Consider the following 17,697-nt stretch of genomic DNA (forward strand, 5'->3'; position numbering starts at 1 on the left):
GAGCCGTCGTGTCCATCTGTTATGGCAGACTGGCAGGCGCGGCGTGGGCGGCGCCAGCAGCTCCACTATCTTGGTAATACGCGATCAATAGTGTCCCCTGGTCAAAGCATCGCCTCGCCTTCTGCTGTATCAATGCGGGCGTCCATCTACCACAATGAATGCAGTGATGGGTGAGGCTTAGTATGGAGACCAAGCGGCCTTGTATACGTGTCTGTGCTTGTAGACACGTGTCGGCTTCGGACCACCCCGAAGCATGGCGTCGACTTCTTCCCTTAGCGAAGGGTCCGGTTACCATACTGGGGTCCGGGACCCCATGAGGGGTCCGGGACTTCCGCGGGGTCCGGACCCCTCGGGAGGTCCGGAGCCCCGGCTGTTTGGGCTGCCCGCCTCTTCCGGGACACGTGTCGTTCCCGGATCTTTCCCAGTCGTGAGGTAGGTCCGGAACCGTTGCCGAGAGATCAGGACTCCGGACCACAGGGGTCCGGCTGTTTGGTCGTAGTCATGGATAACTACAAGGCCCTTGCCTAGATACAGCAAGAAGGGGTACCCCAATCCTGGGGTACCGACATCCAGAATAAGTGTATTTGCCTTAATGTTTCCATTATGCTTTTATTGATGAATATTGCATTAGTTCGCATTGTTTAAGCTGAAAAATTATATATTTTCCACCATATACAATTAAGATGCTCTCTAATCAAATGGAACCATCGAGAAGTTTGATTAGAGTACACTTGTAATTAATTCTGACCATCGTTGTTTTGATTATGAGTTAATGATAAGTTTCGTTTGTTTTCCCCATCGGTGATGCAAATTGAAACTTATGGCATGATTTTAATCAGACCATCGTAGGGTTAATCTTGTGCCTTTATGTGCATCTTGTTGTATAAGATTATTCAGACTTCAATTTTATGATTTTTCAGTGGATTATAAGGACTTACTAAGTACCATTGAGCCCTTTAATGGCACCAACTTTCCTAAGTGTAATAATGAGGTGTGTGCAGTTCTCAGAGTTCTGGACTTTGATTGCGCACTTTATGAGTATAAACCTGTCAATCCTTCTATAAGTACTGAGAATCATAATGAGCAATTAAGTTGGAGAAATGGTAAAAATCCAACGAATTTGCAAAATTAGTTATAAAACATTCGATCTCAGATGCCATAAGGGGAGCATTTCCTTATAGGAAGGATGATAGGGAACTAAATGTTAAGGAGTTTATGAACTCCATTAAGGAATGTTATAAAATTAATTATTCCAACTTCCTCATAAATAAGTTGTCTACCTCACGTTATGATGGGCGCAATGGACTAAGTATACACATTAAGAGCATGTACAATATGGCTGCGGAGTTGAAAGCACTTGGCAGGTTCATCTCTGATGATCTGCTGGTGCCATATCTTATGGCTTCTCTACTAGAGAATTATAATAAGCATGCTCAAAATGTGGATACTCCAGTAAGATATAAGTTATGTGAGTCACTTCATCAAGTGCAATGGAAGGATAATAAAGTTGTCTCATAAGCTCTTTTAAGTTAAAGTTTCCCCTAAATTTTGGTGGATTGATTGAGATGCATTCCCAGTAGGTCATTAAGTCTGACCCATAAGATCAAGGAGTTCAAGGGGAGCAAAGTTTAATGATGATGATGAAGAAGATGTTAAATGCTTCGCATTAGTTTTATATATTTAGCCATATTTATTTTTAGTAATAAGTGATTCTGAACAATTTTTAAGTTTTGAGATAATAAGTATATCATCATTGTTGATTTTGCTATCTTGTCAAGGAATTATTTTATTTATTTCTTGCATATTGTGTAATGCTTCAATAAGTTGTTTATGAGACCTTGTCGAAATTGTGATATTATTAGTTAAATCACATTTCGAAGGGGAGAATTGGAATGTCTCATCAAGTATAAGAGATACTCCAGTTGTAATGTCTCATAAGAATGAGAGATACTCCAGTCATTAGATGTAAGACTATAAAGAATTATCACCATATTTTATTTGCCCATAAAAATTGATATTCAAAAGGCTGAATTAGAAAATTGGCTCATATAAAGGGTGAATATGATGGAGAACGCTAAAAAAAACCCAAAAAAACCCATTGTGACAGGAGAATTACTCCATAAAGCCAATTGTCTCAAATAAAATTAAGTGTGACTTTATTCATTATTCTGGCCATCGCTGATTAATGGATATATGTTCACAAAGTTTTGTTGCTCTAGTTCATTTTAGCCATCGCTATTTGACTAGTTCAATGAAGCTCGAGACTTTTAAAGTATGGCTTATATTTATTATTTCTGGCCATCGCTGTTTGGTAAATATTTGACCATAAACTTTGCTGCTCTTGTTCATTTCTAGCCATCGCTGGTGTGAGCTTGATTAGTAAAGGAAATTGATCAATGGTATACTAAAGATAAAGAACTTATGTCATGATGAGCTACCATTTATGGATATCCTAATAAGTCTGAGGGTATCATTTCTACCACTATAATTGTCTCAACTATTGTGTTTCTAAAGGAATGCAAAGATCAGTTGTTTCAACTGTTGTGTTCTTAAAAGAATGCAGAGATTAGTGGGAGTCAGTGGGACCTCACAAAGGAGGAAAAGATGATTTGGAGAGATGTGGGCTTAGTTACCCCGCATCGATGATTCAAGTAGCAGAATCTCATAATATTTAACTCATGCCATTAGTTAAGTAAACCTCCATCTTAAGCTACCATATATTTTGTTGAGGATTTTCATAAGTTGATTAATCCCGACATGAATATGTGATATATAATAACGGTTGATGTTGGCATAAAAGAATGACCTCATTCGTTTTGAAGGTCACTATAAAGGAGGCCATAAATTGAGTCTATGAGCTTTAGTATAAATTTGTGATGGAATCAAATTAGTATCTTGCCATGATCATGATTCCGAAAGAAAATTAAAAATACTGAGCTTATAGCTTACCATGATTAAATGTTCATGGATAAAGGTATGTACTGAGATTAAGGTGGAAAAGTTACTATCCTAATACTTAAGTGGATGATGCTCTACTAAGTAAAGTGGTGATTAGAATATGCTACTAATATTGTGAGATTTTCTATCATCATTAAATTAAATTTAAAGTAATCTTGGTGAAAGCCTCTTATGTTTTTGGGCATCAATGTACACTAAGATTGGACCAAGAAAGTGTTAGGATCATCACTTGAGATGTAAGTTGTCTAAAGTGATACAATAAGAATAAATATTAAGATATGCTGTTCTATTAGCAAATTATGTCTAATACCCTAAGAATAAAGTTGAGATAAAGTTAAGGAAGACGTTCCTTATACTTCAATCTTTTGAAGCTTATGCATGAGTCTCTAAGTGATTGACTTTGCATTTGTAAGCCGGAAATCCTTATGTGTTTAATATTATCCAAAAGAGGTCCATTGGATAATGTACAAGACACCATAGCATGCTTGTTTATTATAAATTATTTAGCTAAGAGTTATGTAAGAGTGTATGGATGTAAAAGTGCACATTAGATTATGTCCTTCATTCTTGCAGAAAAGAGCAATAATATTGAGAGCTCTAAGCAAACTTGGCATAATGAAAAGTTGAGATTGCATAAGGCATGTTTTAAGTTATCAAGCTTTAGAATTATATTCCGGTGTTAAGTTTATGGATAGCAAATTGATACTGCTATGATTGCGGTATTCATTCGAGTAACAACATAATTATTGATGATGTCTAGACTACTGATGATTAAATATTATGTTGTGAAAGAAAGGTCCCAGAATCAACTTATTAAAGTTAAAGAAATAAGTTGAGTTTATGCTAGCAAATATTATTCAAGACTTGTCACTCATCCCATTTAATTTTTCGCGAAATTAAGTATGGGATTTGTGAACAGTCTTGGACCTGATTCTGGATACATGATCATTCCCAAATAAGTAATAAGCGTTCTATCGAGGTATTGCAGTGAACTGTGGGTAATGGAGTCCTGGTAGTGAATTAAATACTACTGACGACGCATTGGTCCGATCTTACTGTTGTACTGAGTGTGAACATAAGTTTAAAGCGAACCTAAGTTGTTAACTGTTCGATCAAGTGGGAGAATGTTGGAAATTTTGTGATCTCAGGATAACAACCTAGATCTGTATGGCAAATAATTTCCACAAATTAGAGATAACATACCAAATAAGTCATGTACCGTGATTGGCAGGTACACCTAACGTTTCCATCTATAAGTCAGCCCCGGTCCCACAGTGCTGTATATAAATATGAGGTAGAGGGGAACCCTCTCTAACCCTAATCAGCTAATCTCGCGATTAGCAAAACACCAATCAATTAGGACACTGGAGGGACCGGAAGCGCGACTTCCTCATCTACTTCGTGGCAGGCACCGGCGGGAGTTGCTGGTCATCATCGACATCAAGATCTTCATCAACAAGAGATCCAAATCTCTCTAATTGGTGAAGATTAAACTCTACTTCATCTACATCACCCCTACTACTACAACTACAGAGGCGTTCATGGATTCAAGGGTTCTGGTCAGTATTAATCTAATTAATTCCGCATTAAGTAATTAGTGATCATGATTAGACTAAGTTAAAATTCTGTTCATGGATAATTAAAACTAACACGACAAGGCCAAGGAGCAGATTGGGAACAGCACCAAGCAGAACAGATCCCAGTAGCCGGCGGGTCAGCAAGAAACGCGTCCGCCTTCCGGCACTTCCCTCCTGGGCACCGTCCACGGCGTGTTCGAGTCACTGAGCAACCGCCTCCTTCGCTTCGGCTCCCAGCAGAGCGGCGGCCACGGCCAGAGCAACGGATCAACCGAGCTGGACACGAAGGCAGATCAGGTCACCATCACTGCACCCGCCAGCGTAAAATAAAAAGCCGGTCGCTGCCTCTCGCGGCGTTCATCGAGATGCTCCGGGAGAGCACCGGGGAGGACGGCGTCCGCGTGGGCACGATCCGGGCGACGCTGTTCCGCCACTTCGGCGACGACGCGAGCCCCAAGGTCAAGAGGTTCGTGCAGGCCATGGCGGCAGGCAAGCTCCGGCGGCAGGGCGGCAAGCTGCCGGAGGGAGACGACAACGGGGAGCGGGTGGAAACTCTCGGCCTGGCCGCCTTGGCCTCGGGACAGGAGGCGCGCGGCGTCAGGGAGGTCTACGCCGGCACGGCGGCGAGCGTGCCCCTGCCCCGCAACGGCGTCCTGATCAGCGGCTGCCAGACGGACCAGACCTCGGGGGACGCGACCACGGCGGAGGGCGTGTCCTACGGCCTGCTCAGCAACGCCATCCAGACCATCCTCGCCAGGAACAAGCGCGGGGCGGTGACGAACAGGGAGCTGGTGCTCAAGGCGCGGGAGCTGCTGTCCAAGCAGGGGGCCACTAATCAGCAGCCCGGGCTCTACTGCAGCGATGAGCATGCCAGTGCGCCTTTCATATGCTGAAGGGCTGGAGCATTGGTTGCCTCCTGTAGACTGCAATCTCTGTACAATGTGGCGACTGCTCTTGTTATGCAAAAATTCCATTCTTTGATGATCTATTTAATCCATGTAATAGATACAGTAAAGAAAAAATGGCAAAAGCTGTTTCCGCTTTAGATAACTTACAAAACTTCATTTTCATTGCTAGTGCGCACTATGACATTTCCTAAGAATGCCACCATGGAAGTGTCATATCGAGATGTCATCAAGTAGATGGCTACCGCCATGATTATGATTGATCAGCAGCTAAGAGTATTGTATGTGTCAATGCTAATCTAATTGGTGATGGAAAACACCAGTCAGTTAGTTCATCGACTCAGAAAAAACATTCCACTCAATTCGTGATTCAATTCAAATTGAATCCCAAATATTTTATAAATATACTCCAATTTTAGAAGAAAAAAAAGAACGAATAATGAATTTTCGACCGGCCTAACCGGATCCAATAGCTTCCACACTGCACGGCCACTTTACCCGACGTTGACCCGTGTCACCAGCCAATACAAAAATGGCGGGGGGTGGTGGTCTGGTGGAGGCAATGAGCACCTCGCGCGAGGTGCCAGGCAAGAACGCCAATTGGGCAGGTCGTCGCCACCACCGTACCAACCAACCCTCCATCCCAGCCGCCGCCGCCGTCGAACGCGCCAACGGAATTAAGCGCGTGGCCGGGCTGAGCCAGCGGCGCCGCGGGCGGGCAGACGCGGCGACGACGATGGGGCAGAAGCGCGCGGTGCTGGTGGGCATCAACTACCCGGGCACGGACGGGGAGCTCAAGGGCTGCCTCAACGACGTGGCCCGCATGCGCCGCTGCCTCGTCGACCGCTTCGGCTTCGACGAGGCCGGCATCCGCGTGCTCGCCGACGCCGATCCGTCCACGCCGCCGCCCACGGGGGCCAACATCCGGCGGGAGCTCGAGCGCCTCGTGGCGGGCGCGCGCGCCGGGGACACGCTCTTCTTCCACTACAGCGGCCACGGCCTGCAGCTGCCCGCCGAGAGCGGGGAGGACGACGACACCGGCTACGACGAGTGCATCGTGCCCTGCGACCTCAACCTCATCAAAGGTGCGCTCTCCCTTCCCTTCCTGGCACAGAGTGTACTGTACTTTGTTGCTCGTCTCTGTTTGAAATGGACAGTAGCTGTCGTTCAGACTTCAGAGGCACCTTGCTTGTATCTGATTGTTACGATAAGGTCATCAAAGGATATGATTTGACTGTTCAAATTTGAACACGTGAGAGATGCGTTCAGCACATCGAATACTAATACGGACTTGAAAATTCTTGAAATGGAGAGGCTGAACTGTTGACCGAAGCCATAAGCAAATAACCTCAAGGATTATTGAGAGGAGTGCGATGTTAATTACTCCCTCCAGCCACAAATAATAACTTGTGTTTTGGGGTTGTCAACCATTTCTATGACTAAATTTGCACCCAAAAGGAAAGTAGTTTCATGATAGTAGTAAAACTTTGCTATTGCGAGACTAGTATAACTTTGCTACAGTATGATCCTTCTAATGTCCGTGCACACGCCGCAGATCAAGACTTCACGGAACTCGTGGCCAAGGTCCCCGACGGCTGCCTCTTCACCATGGTCTCCGACTCGTGCCACAGCGGCGGCCTGATCGACAAGACCAAGGAGCAGATCGGGAACAGCACCAAGCAGAGCAAGAAGAACCAGCATCCTCCATCCGCTTCTGGGACCTGCACCTGCACGTGCACCTCCCTCCTGCGGATCATCCGTGGCGCGGTCGACTCTCTGGGCGCCCACCTCCCCTGCCATGGCCGCCACGGCCACAAGCAGAGCACCCAAAACGGCGGCAAGGAGACGGGCGCGAATGCGGAGGCCGAGTCGTCCACGATCGCCGGCGCCACCACCACAACCAGCCGGTCGCTGCCGCTGCCGACGTTCATCGAGATGCTCAGGGACAAGACCGGGAGGCACGACGTCGGCGTGGGGTCGATCCGGACGACGCTGTTCCACCACTTCGGCCACGAGGTTAGCCCCAAGGTCAAGAGGTTCGTGGAGGTCATGGTGGGCAGGCTCCGGCACGACGGCAAGCTGGGCGGCGAGGAGGTGGAGCAGCCGCACGCCCTCAGAACGGCCGTGGAGCAGGACGCGCGGAGCGTCGAGGAGGTGTACGCCGGGCCGCCGCCGGCGGCGGCGGGCAGGGCCGGGCTCGGGCTGCCGCGGAACGGCGTCCTGATCAGCGGGTGCCAGACGGACGAGACCTCGGCGGACGCGACCACGCCCGACGGCGTGTCGTACGGCGCGCTGAGCAACGCGATCCAGGCCGTCCTCGCCGGGAGCGGGAGGAAGCGCGGGGCGGCGGCGGCGACGAACCGGGAGCTGGTGGTCAGGGCGCGGGAGCTGCTGGCCAAGCAGGGGTACACGCAGCAGCCCGGGCTCTACTGCAGCGACGAGCACGCCAAGCTGCCCTTCATCTGCTGAGCTGAAACACGGAGAATTCTCAGGCAGCCAATCTATCGTTTGTGTTACGGAAGAATCTAGAATCGACAGTTTGATTGCATCGTGGTGTGATATTGTGATGTTACCAGAAGTGAGAAGACGTTGACATCAGCAGCGCAGTTTTTAGGCCCTGTTTCGCGAAAAAATTTTAGTTTTGACACTGTAGCATTCGTTGTTATTTAATAATTAATGTTCAATTATAAACTAATTAGGTTTAAAAGATTCGTCTCGTGCTAATTAGTTAGACTGTGTTATTAATTATTTTTTTCAACTATATTTAGTGCTCCATACATGTGTCCAAAAATTCGATGTGATAGGTACTATAGAAAATTTTTTGGAAACTAAATAGGGCCTTACTTGCCAAGATTGCAGTTGGCAGCGTCCACGCCCGCGGGGAATTCACCACCAGTCCACCACTGCAAGAAGTGAAGTCCAGGCCTCCGGGGGAGACAGGCAGTCGACGGTGAAAAAAAAAGAAAAGAAAAAACATTACGATGAGCTGAGATCCAGCACTTCTTTGGCAGAATATGCTTGCTGCTTGGGATAAATCCAGTGAGTGGTCGCCTCTGCCATTGCCCATTGGAGGGGTCTGCGTTTTGCCCCAGCTCACGGGCACCACCAGTGTGATCTGGACTTTCCAAAGCCCGGGACGGGGAGGGGACGGCGATCCCAGATCACACAGAGGACAGGGGAGATCGGCCCGCCACACGTCGCCATCGCCGTGATCGATCACCGCCGCCTCGGCGTCTCCTCCCCCACATACCCACCGGAACCACCGTCCCGACCTCTCGCCAGCGATAAGCAAATCCCCCTCCCCGTCCTCTCGTCTACAAAGCCCTCTTTCTTTACGACCCCCAAGCACCCCCTGCGGCCCTGCCCCTCTCCTCCCGCCCACCCGCGCCACTCCCTCTCCGACCGCCGCCGCCGCCGCCTTCCGGAATCCAGATGGCGTCCGCGGCCGCGCACCCGGCCTCGCTCTCCCTCACGGCCCGCGCGGCCACCAGGGCCGCCGCCGCCGCAGCAGCAGCCCCGCTGCGCAGGGGGGGCCTCGCGGCGGCGTGCCAGCCGGCGCGGTCGCTGGCGTTCGCGGCGGGGGACGCGCGGCTCGCGGTCCACGTCGCGTCGCGGTGCCGCCGGGCGTCGTCCGCGCGCGGGACCCGCGCCATGGCCACCATGGCCAAGAAGAGCGTCGGGGACCTCACGGAGGCCGACCTCGAGGGGAAGCGCGTCTTCGTGCGCGCCGACCTCAACGTGCCGCTCGACGAGAACCAGAACATCACCGACGACACCCGCATCCGCGCCGCCGTCCCCACCATCCAGTACCTCATCGGCAAGGGCGCCAAGGTCATCCTCTCCAGCCACTTGGTGAGTCTCTCTGGCCCCTCCGGCATTCCCGTCTCGCATCTGACTTGGTGAAGCAATGCTCTTGGCACGCGCAGACAATGTAGGAACTCTCGGTGATTGCTTCCTGTGTTATACCGTTTCTGGGCACAAATTGGGCATTGCGCCAAAGGTGAAAGAGATGTGTTTTTTTGGGGAAAAAAAGTTTGTTACAACAGGAAAAAGTCTGATATTCTAATTCAGCACCTGTTTGTATCTTTTATTCCAGAAATTTGGTATCTGACTGTTGCACTTCGGGTACACACACAATGTAGGAGCCCAGGACTTGTAGATTGATAGGAGTAGTTTTCAATTATATTATGCGAGTTGTTTATGCGCACTGGCTATTAGTAGCAAATTTGCCTTCTGTGTTGACTGAATTTACATGAAAGATTACTAGACTAAGATATTAGTTCAGAGACAACTTCTGTTTCATCCACTTTTGATTATATCCACGTTTTCCTCTGGACGTGCAGGGTCGCCCTAAGGGTGTTACTCCCAAGTTTAGCTTAGCTCCCATTGTACCACGGCTGTCTGAGCTTCTTGGTATTCAGGTATTCATATATTCCGCATCATTGGTACTTCAAACTGGATCAGATGTGGTATGTGCCATTGATTGTACTGACTAAACCATGTCTGTACCCACAAATAGGTGCAAAAGGCTGACGATGTTATTGGCCCTGAAGTTGAGAAATTGGTGTCTGCCATGCCCAATGGTAGTGTTACGCTCCTCGAGAACGTAAGATTTTACAAGGAAGAGGAGAAGAATGACCCAGAGTTCGCGCAGAAGCTTGCCTCCCTTGCAGATCTTTATGTTAATGATGCATTTGGAACGGCCCACAGGGCACACGCATCAACTGAGGGAGTTACCAAGTTCTTGAAGCCTTCTGTTGCAGGGTTCCTTTTGCAGAAGGTTATCTTTCTTTTTTATGTTTATGTTCCATTCTTGAACTTAACACACACTACGAAAAGTGGTATGAAAATGAAATGCTATCTAAAGTATAAAATTTAGATTCTCTTTTCTCCTCCTCAACCTCAATCTGAACCTTTTATTATTCTACAAAATGAATTCACAGGAGCTTGACTACCTTGTTGGAGCTGTTTCAAGCCCTAAACGTCCATTTGCTGCCATCGTGGGTGGCTCAAAGGTGTCATCCAAGATCGGAGTTATTGAATCCCTGTTGGAAAAGTGCGATATCCTTCTTTTGGGTGGTGGTATGATCTTCACATTTTACAAGGCACAAGGACTTTCTGTTGGTTCTTCATTGGTCGAGGAAGACAAACTTGAGCTCGCAACATCTCTGCTTGCAAAGGCAAAGGAAAAGGGTGTCTCCCTTATGTTGCCAACTGATGTTGTCATTGCTGATAAGTTTGCCCCTGATGCTAACAGCCAGGTTTGTTGAACCTTGTTCTTCCCTTATCAGCAGAGCTTTTGTAGTGAAGTGGAAGCATCTCTCAATCCTGCATAGAGAGAAACTTGACCATAGAATTTTTCTACAGACTGTTCCAGCATCTTCAATTCCTGATGGTTGGATGGGGCTGGACATTGGCCCGGATTCTATTGCTTCATTCAATGCAGCCCTGGACACAACCCAGACAATCATCTGGAACGGGCCCATGGGTGTTTTTGAATTCGACAAGTTCGCTGTTGGAACTGAGGTAAAGCCCAGCTCAAATATGCTGATGCAACTTCACTATGTAACATTGTAACTGAGGAAAGTTTGCAACAAAAGAAACTTAACCCTGATATCTCTTTTGTAGGCTGTTGCGAAGAAGTTGGCAGAACTTAGCGGCAAGGGTGTCACAACCATCATTGGAGGTGGAGACTCCGTTGCAGCCGTTGAGAAGGTGGGAGTTGCTGATGTTATGAGCCACATTTCAACGGGAGGTGGTGCCAGCTTGGAATTGTTGGAAGGAAAGGAGCTTCCTGGAGTTGTTGCGTTGGATGAAGCCACCACTGTGACTGTATGAAGCTAAGTTCTCAATTTGTTTCACCTTCATCTTCGTGTACCGTGTAAACTTGCTACATTCTTGCTCGCTCCTTGTCAGCCGCTCGAAATGTAAGAGATCAATGCTTTATAGAGCTACTGGAAATTGTTTGAATAACTACACAAATAATATGTGTTTACCTGAGTCATAACTCATAACAAACCCCTAAAGGGCACCATAGCCTATTTGGCTATTGGTTACTTGCGAGCTTCCTGTACCATGGGTTGCTTTGCTGAGAAAGGGTGTGGATTTTTTTTTCTCTTTGCCAGAGAAGCAAACTTTAGGATGTTGGCCGTTGGAACGCTGTGGAGGCCTGCTACTCAAGATTTCCTGGATCTTGGCGCCGTATAATTTCAGTCTGGAATCAGGACACTTATCCAGTCTCTAGAAATATTTCATTTTTAATATCTCTATTGAGCAACATCAATGACCTTTTCTCTAAGATGTCGCAAATGTCTTTGCAAGACGAAAAAACAGGAGGGATTCAACAAAAAAAACTTTTCACAACCGTCACACAGCCTCAGAAATGCCAGATTAATAAAATGAAATGAATTTGCTCGGGAAGTCAACATATCTCTAACCTCAGAAATGCCAGATTAATAAAATGAAATGAATGTCGCTTCTCACAATCTCACTGATAACGACAGAAACATAGTGTTTGTGGCAAAGCAGTGCAAGTAAATAAAAGTAACAGAGTGATAGCAGTAAAATTGGTGTTGATCCGCTAGCAAGTGATCGCTAGTGATGATCCTATCCTATCTGAAACTAGCATCATGAAGTTGCAGCAGCTGACAAGAAAGCAGGCACCAACAAATGGAGCCTATTCCCAATCTATACTTGATGAAGCCTAAGGCTTGAACAGATCCAGCATTGGCTTGGTACGTTGCTCCCCTTGATTGCTGTTGCCACCCTGCAATTCCTGTGCCTGTTCAGTTTTCAGCAAATGCAAGAATGCAGTTAGCATAGCATATTTGGAGTGCAATTTTTGCAAACCATTATCAGGATAAATTGAAAAGACTCGGTCAGAATAGAAAGCTAAGTTCATCGGATCAAATCCCATCCATGAACGTCGACCAATGCAGTTTCTGAAACAAACCTGTCTCGAGGAGCTTGACGGGCTGTCGTCCGGCTTGAAACAACGAGGACACCACGGGTTGAATGCAGATGCTCCGGCGCCGTCTCTGGCGTCCATCACGGCCGGCGCCGGAACAGCAGAAGTAGCTGCAGCGCCTGCTGCGGCGGTCGGAACGCCAAGAGCTAGAGGAGTATCAGTATCATGATAAGCCCCAGCAAACTCCATCCTGATTGGCAGACCACGGTGAGCAACCAGAGCACCGGCTGGGACTGAATATGAGGGTGCCGAGCCACCAATGGTGTTCGCCACAGCGTCCTGCGTTGCAGGGAGAGACGGAGCAGTGCCGATCACTGAGCTTGCCGGTGCTGACCAGCGTCTGAATCCAGGAACTGCCGGCATATAGAATGCAGCTAGGTGAGGAGCTGGAGCTCTCATGACGCCATTCGGCCCCATGCCGCTGCTGTTCGGCTGGGAGAAGGGCGGCGCAAGGTAAGCCGGCCAAGGGTCAACGGAAGCTGACGTTCTGTTGATGTTCAGGCCGTCTCCGTTGGTGCTTGCCACAGCTGGCATGGTTGGCCAGCGTCCGCCTCCGGCCATTGATGCCATGGCAGGCGAAGGAGCTCTCTGGATGCCATGAGAGGACGAACCACCGTTGTTCCACCCGAATGGCAGTGCCGAAGGACGATGATCAGGAACACCATTGGAGCTATCGCCTTGGTCCCAAGGATCTGCCGTGGCCATCACTCTCCTCTTCTGTCCTTCTCCGGTTGGTGTGACGGGGAATAACGGAAGGCACGGGTCAGGAGTTCTTGGAACCATATATGAGGATGCAGGAACGCCATAGCTTGACTCAAAAATTTGCGCCACAAGATGAGCCGGTGCAGATGGAGTCATGTGGGAGTGCATCCCAGCGGTGTTGCTCCAAATCAAATATGCTTCATCGTGAGAGCCGGGAGGCGCCAAATTTAGCAGGGCCGCGGCATCTTTAAGCTCCTTCCCTTTCAGGCGTTTCTTGGCAACAAGTGAAACATTCCAGTTGTGATCTCATGAATTCATGATGGATGCTGTGCTAGCATTCAGAGTGAAGTGATAAATAAGTAGTTTGTCAGAAATTTCTAACATAGTTACCAGAATTCAGCTCCCATTTCCATCAGGAACTTTTGCAGCTCTGCAAGCTCTGACGACCACTGAAAATCCTGCTTGTTCCTCGCTGGCTTCAGGTGATTGGGCTGCAGAACTCCCACGATACTCCGGCTTCTACCCGAGAATCCATAGGCAGGCACGAAGGGCTGGAATGTTTTGGAATTGAATCGGTATCAACATTAGGATCTATATATACACCAGAGACAGAGACCAACTTGCATAGATTTTCTGATTGTTTTGGTTTTAAAAATAGAAGATCTGAAGCTTACCAAGATAAGGCGCTGTTTATAGTAGAAACAGAACCGATCCGTGTCAAAATCTGGTGCATCATCTAAGAATCCCAGCACCTGAATTGAGTGAAATGGACAGGGATGAATATGGAGTTGCTAGAATCTAAGTCATCGATGTTAAATGGAGGAGTACATAATGACAGTGTTCGGCTGGCTGGTGCTGATTTTTTGTGAGAGAAAAATACTGCTGGCTGGCTGGTGCTGGTTTTGTGTGAGAAAGAAATACTGTTGGCTGGATGTAGCGAAGATGAAGCGAACAGAGTGAATGTGTATGGTTCACTCAAGAGCTTCTCTTTCGTTAGCATGGAAGACAGACCCATGCACATACATGAGACACAACACTAGCACACACGAGTGCATCTCCAACTGATTACCACCACACGGTGAGGCGCTTCCCACACTTAAAACATTGAAGCTGAAATCACAGTTAACAATCGTTTGAAAATTTTCCATTGGTTGACATGAATAACATGTCTACTTTTCATGCTGTGGACATGGTTAGCTATTGAGGAATTCAATTACAAGAAAAATTGGCATACCACTTCATCTTCCCTTTCTGTCGCGCTGCACCTGTATCTGATGTGTTGACTATGCTTGAGCTCAGTAACAAGGTTACAACGCTTAACCTCTTCTCCCCGAAGGATGATTCTAAAGTGCACAGGTAGTCCCATATACAAGATGGAAACATAGGCCTGTAGAAAACGGCAATTTAGGAACATATAAACAGATGATTTGCAGAAATGAATTTCTTTAGAAAAAGTAACTGCAGAAATGATTGTGTGTGTAACACTTGCCCTGAGAGATGTCCTGTATTGATATACCACATGATTTTGATCCCATACAGCATTGTTTTCTGCATGCTTTGTCGAAGCACTAATTCTGATATCCTGAAATAAGCGAGCAGAAGGAAGTTACGAACTGTTCAATAGCGAGGAATGTGTACAACAGTTTATGAACAAAATGGGTCTCCATGTGATAAAAAAGAAGAATAATTAATAATTCATGATATGACCTCCATGATAACAGTAGACATGGCACAGTAGTAGAGTCATTTCTAGATGTCATAGCTTAACACTGAAATACAAACGATTTACTGTAAAACTAGTATTAATACAATAATGACAATACAAAATACCTATCCCTACACTCTTTAATCGGTATGTAGTTGTTACCTTTGTGTCAGTGTTGAAATCGAGATCGAGATCCAAGTCGCCTTTAGCGTCATGTGACAGGTTGAACACGATGATTTTTGTTCCATGTGGACCGATGTCGTTAAACTGTGTTGCAGCAGACACATCAACAAAAATTTCAGGGCACAGCCATTTCAAGTTCATGATTGCAGCAAGTAACACATTACGGTTTCAAATAAAAATTCAGTAACGTAACTAAGGTTGCATCAAGAGACTGAATTAACGAGCATCTCAAACACACATTTTGTAGCAGCTCTTCTTCTGAATTATAGGGTGACAATTTCTGCAACATCGACATGTTGATACAGAACTGCCCTGGATTGCGTTCACATCTTCTGATTTCAGCTGTCACCGGATCATATTTGTAGTTCACCTAGAGCAAGAAAAAGTATTATGGAATATGTTAGCATTTCTGTTCATTTTCAATGGCCCCAAAAGAATATTTAGTCATCAGACATCATGGTCAGTGCCAAAGGAGCATTGTGTCCCAGACATACCATAGGTATTACGATGCATTTTTTATCTGTTTCCTCTCCGGAAAGAGAGCGGAGCCCGATGGATTGAGTAGGCGTACTGGAACCAAAGAAGTAAATAATGTGTTAATTTGACGAAGTAAAGATACACAAAATTACAAATGGTACTTGTTGGTATGCCTGAAACAAAGATGATTGCTTGTGTACCCCTAACACAGTTGCACAGCAAACAGTCAAACAGTATAAAACTAATGTCCCTAGCTCAGGAACTTCTCCAGATTCCTGTACGAACTGAGCTATTTCATATGATTCTTGAAATCCTAGTAGGATCTAGGAAAAATCTGACCTGTTATGCACGTGACGGGTGAAAACGATTGCACCCGCGCCAAGGCAGCTTATGGCAGCCTTGAATCCTGTCCCATCTGATCAGAAATTTTCAGAAGACGTTAGCTGTAGCACTAAACATGGCAAGGATGAGAAGGTGAGGGCTTGATAAAGATATGAATACATACTCTGCCCAATTGAATCAGGTGGCTTCCTATTTGGACATGCAGAGGTCATACACTTCCATAGGGAAATAGGATTCATGCCTCCACCATCGTCTTCATGCGCAACAAATATATTCGAATGAATTCGGAGAACTTTTAATTAAAGACATTGTCATAACAAGCATATATGGAATTTCAAAGAGAAATGGATTGGAATGGCAGCGAGGATCAGAACCTTGCACGAGCAACGACGGAGGTCCGTTGCGTGGACTGACGACACTGTCGATCAACACTCTGGTAGCACCATGTGGTACCTGTGTTTCAACAAGAGGGAATTCAGCAAGAAACCAAAACATGCATGCATGGCACGTGAGGATGGACTTGTCAAGAATGTAGCAGATCTGCTCTGTGTTCCATCAAGGCTAGGCAATGGACAAGAGGTGTTCACCTCGTCTACCGCATTGTCCAGCAGCTCCGCAACAGCTGCAGGAGTGATGAAGCACATGAGAACACAGCATATATACAAGAACAGCCATTTAGTATGACCATATATGAACCAAAAACTTATCAAAATGCATACCGCCAAACAACCACCGGTGCGAAGTTTCATTTCCGTCCTGCAACAAGGGGCTAACACGCTCCCGGTGGATAAGATCTGTCACAAGTTAGTTTGACAAGAACTGTAGTAAGACATCGATCAGTAATTCGGCGTGCAGATCTCTCTATGGATTCAGAATACCCATGATAGGAGACAACAAGTAATGTGCAGTGTTGCAGCTGATGATGCATCAATGTTGTGTACACTACCTTTAGCTTGTCTGGAAGGACACTGGGTCTCATTTGCGCCACCGGTTCCTAACACTTGGCTGCTGAGCCTTGCGGCTGATCTTGCGGCCTGAGAAGTTGACACGGCTGCTACTATGGCATTCAGTTTGCAGAGTATGGAATCACCAGGCTTGGGGTCACGGCTGGTTCCGGCATCTCGTTCGCGCTTTCCGAGATGGGTGCTGGCTTGGCAGGCGTCTGTTTGTGATCTCTGCCGTTCCACCTCTTCCGAGTCCACTTCTGTCCGTGCACATCCATGTCGGGAGAGATCAGTCAAATGGCAGATAGAACATGTAAGAAAAAATGTACGGGAAATTTGAGCGGTAAAAACGCCTGTCTTTGGTTAAAAGAAGAAAGTGAATCGGACAATAAGCCAAAGTGTATAGGACATTAATGAGAGGAACACACGTACCACATTGATGTGCTTGTTGCAAAGGAGGAGACTCAGTTTCCTTGTTATCATCCGGTAGACACTGGGGCTACTCCCAACCTTTGGACTCTGGAATTCTAGGGCACTCATGTTGGCTGGAACTAAAGGGTATGCCGGTGCTAGAAGGTTGCCTCTCACTTGCCACTTGTGTAGTTGTGTGTTATACACAGGTCGACAGACTTAGTTTGGTGTATGACAGCTCCTGTCCATTTCCAAATGTGAAGAGGTTACGCAAATGGTAATAATGGAACTATGGAAGATATAAAAACGTGAACCGGATGCTAGAAATCAAGTCATACAGTAACTAGAAAAAAAAACTAAAGAGAGATGGAAGGGAATATAGATTCTATAGGCTAAGCAAAACTTCTTTCATTGTTTTATGGAATATTTGCAAAGTCCCTACCTTTTTAGTTAAAAAACGACTTGGATAAAAAAAAGGACTTGCCTATGACACGAGCCATCACACATTTGTGCGTATCCACTTTCT

General features: G+C 46.5%; 4 protein-coding genes and 2 long non-coding RNA genes across 6 annotated transcripts; 3 read left to right on the plus strand and 3 right to left on the minus strand.

Moving 5' to 3' along the window:
- The first annotated feature begins 4,900 nt into the window (after positions 1-4,900).
- On the plus strand, positions 4,901-5,428 carry LOC120700705 (metacaspase-4-like). The gene has a single exon (XM_039984945.1). It carries the CDS (start codon positions 4,901-4,903, stop codon positions 5,426-5,428), a length of 528 nt encoding a protein of 175 aa, XP_039840879.1.
- A 577-nt stretch (positions 5,429-6,005) lies between these two features.
- LOC120698255 (metacaspase-6-like) lies at positions 6,006-8,151 on the plus strand. The gene is made up of 2 exons (XM_039981790.1): positions 6,006-6,525; positions 6,996-8,151. Exons 1-2 carry the CDS (start codon positions 6,177-6,179, stop codon positions 7,907-7,909), a joined length of 1,263 nt encoding a protein of 420 aa, XP_039837724.1. The 5' UTR covers positions 6,006-6,176; the 3' UTR covers positions 7,910-8,151.
- Positions 8,152-8,780: 629 nt separating this feature from the next.
- Positions 8,781-11,454, plus strand: LOC120698254 (phosphoglycerate kinase, chloroplastic). The gene is made up of 6 exons (XM_039981789.1): positions 8,781-9,292; positions 9,784-9,861; positions 9,960-10,220; positions 10,384-10,701; positions 10,808-10,966; positions 11,069-11,454. The coding sequence occupies exons 1-6, from the start codon at positions 8,873-8,875 to the stop codon at positions 11,276-11,278; spliced, it is 1,446 nt and encodes a 481-aa protein (XP_039837723.1). The 5' UTR covers positions 8,781-8,872; the 3' UTR covers positions 11,279-11,454.
- Positions 11,455-11,867: 413 nt separating this feature from the next.
- LOC120698253 lies at positions 11,868-15,567 on the minus strand. Its single transcript, XM_039981787.1, has 9 exons — positions 15,492-15,567; positions 15,236-15,367; positions 14,977-15,081; positions 14,599-14,691; positions 14,344-14,496; positions 13,784-13,861; positions 13,500-13,660; positions 12,393-13,383; positions 11,868-12,221 (listed from the first exon to the last, which is right to left on the minus strand). The coding sequence occupies exons 1-9, from the start codon at positions 15,492-15,494 to the stop codon at positions 12,144-12,146; spliced, it is 1,794 nt and encodes a 597-aa protein (XP_039837721.1). The 5' UTR covers positions 15,495-15,567; the 3' UTR covers positions 11,868-12,143.
- Positions 15,568-15,813: 246 nt separating this feature from the next.
- On the minus strand, positions 15,814-16,286 carry LOC120701308. Its single transcript, XR_005686037.1, has 3 exons — positions 16,191-16,286; positions 15,980-16,069; positions 15,814-15,889 (listed from the first exon to the last, which is right to left on the minus strand). It is a non-coding gene; the product is annotated as an uncharacterized LOC120701308 (long non-coding RNA).
- A 39-nt stretch (positions 16,287-16,325) lies between these two features.
- On the minus strand, positions 16,326-17,453 carry LOC120701309. Its single transcript, XR_005686038.1, has 4 exons — positions 17,193-17,453; positions 16,763-17,020; positions 16,536-16,610; positions 16,326-16,438 (listed from the first exon to the last, which is right to left on the minus strand). It is a non-coding gene; the product is annotated as an uncharacterized LOC120701309 (long non-coding RNA).
- Positions 17,454-17,697: the final 244 nt, after the last annotated feature.

Source organism: Panicum virgatum, chromosome 3K, assembly GCF_016808335.1.
Source record: "Panicum virgatum strain AP13 chromosome 3K, P.virgatum_v5, whole genome shotgun sequence".
NCBI lineage: Eukaryota > Viridiplantae > Streptophyta > Magnoliopsida > Poales > Poaceae > Panicum > Panicum virgatum.

Bases quoted from the DNA above. Each gene is read 5' to 3' on its own strand.
- LOC120700705 (XM_039984945.1), top strand. From the start codon at position 4,901: ATGCTCCGGGAGAGCACCGGGGAGGACGGCGTCCGCGTGGGCACGATC.
- LOC120698255 (XM_039981790.1), top strand. From the start codon at position 6,177: ATGGGGCAGAAGCGCGCGGTGCTGGTGGGCATCAACTACCCGGGCACG. The intron at 6,526-6,995 runs GTGCGCTCTCCC...CACACGCCGCAG, and splicing joins CGACCTCAACCTCATCAAAG to ATCAAGACTTCACGGAACTC.
- LOC120698254 (XM_039981789.1), top strand. From the start codon at position 8,873: ATGGCGTCCGCGGCCGCGCACCCGGCCTCGCTCTCCCTCACGGCCCGC. The intron at 9,862-9,959 runs GTATTCATATAT...ACCCACAAATAG, and splicing joins CTGAGCTTCTTGGTATTCAG to GTGCAAAAGGCTGACGATGT. The intron at 10,967-11,068 runs GTAAAGCCCAGC...TCTCTTTTGTAG, and splicing joins AGTTCGCTGTTGGAACTGAG to GCTGTTGCGAAGAAGTTGGC.
- LOC120698253 (XM_039981787.1), bottom strand. The intron at 15,082-15,235 runs GTGTGTTTGAGA...GCTGCAACACAG, and splicing joins AAGAAGAGCTGCTACAAAAT to TTTAACGACATCGGTCCACA. The intron at 13,661-13,783 runs GTAAGCTTCAGA...AAAACATTCCAG, and splicing joins ATAAACAGCGCCTTATCTTG to CCCTTCGTGCCTGCCTATGG.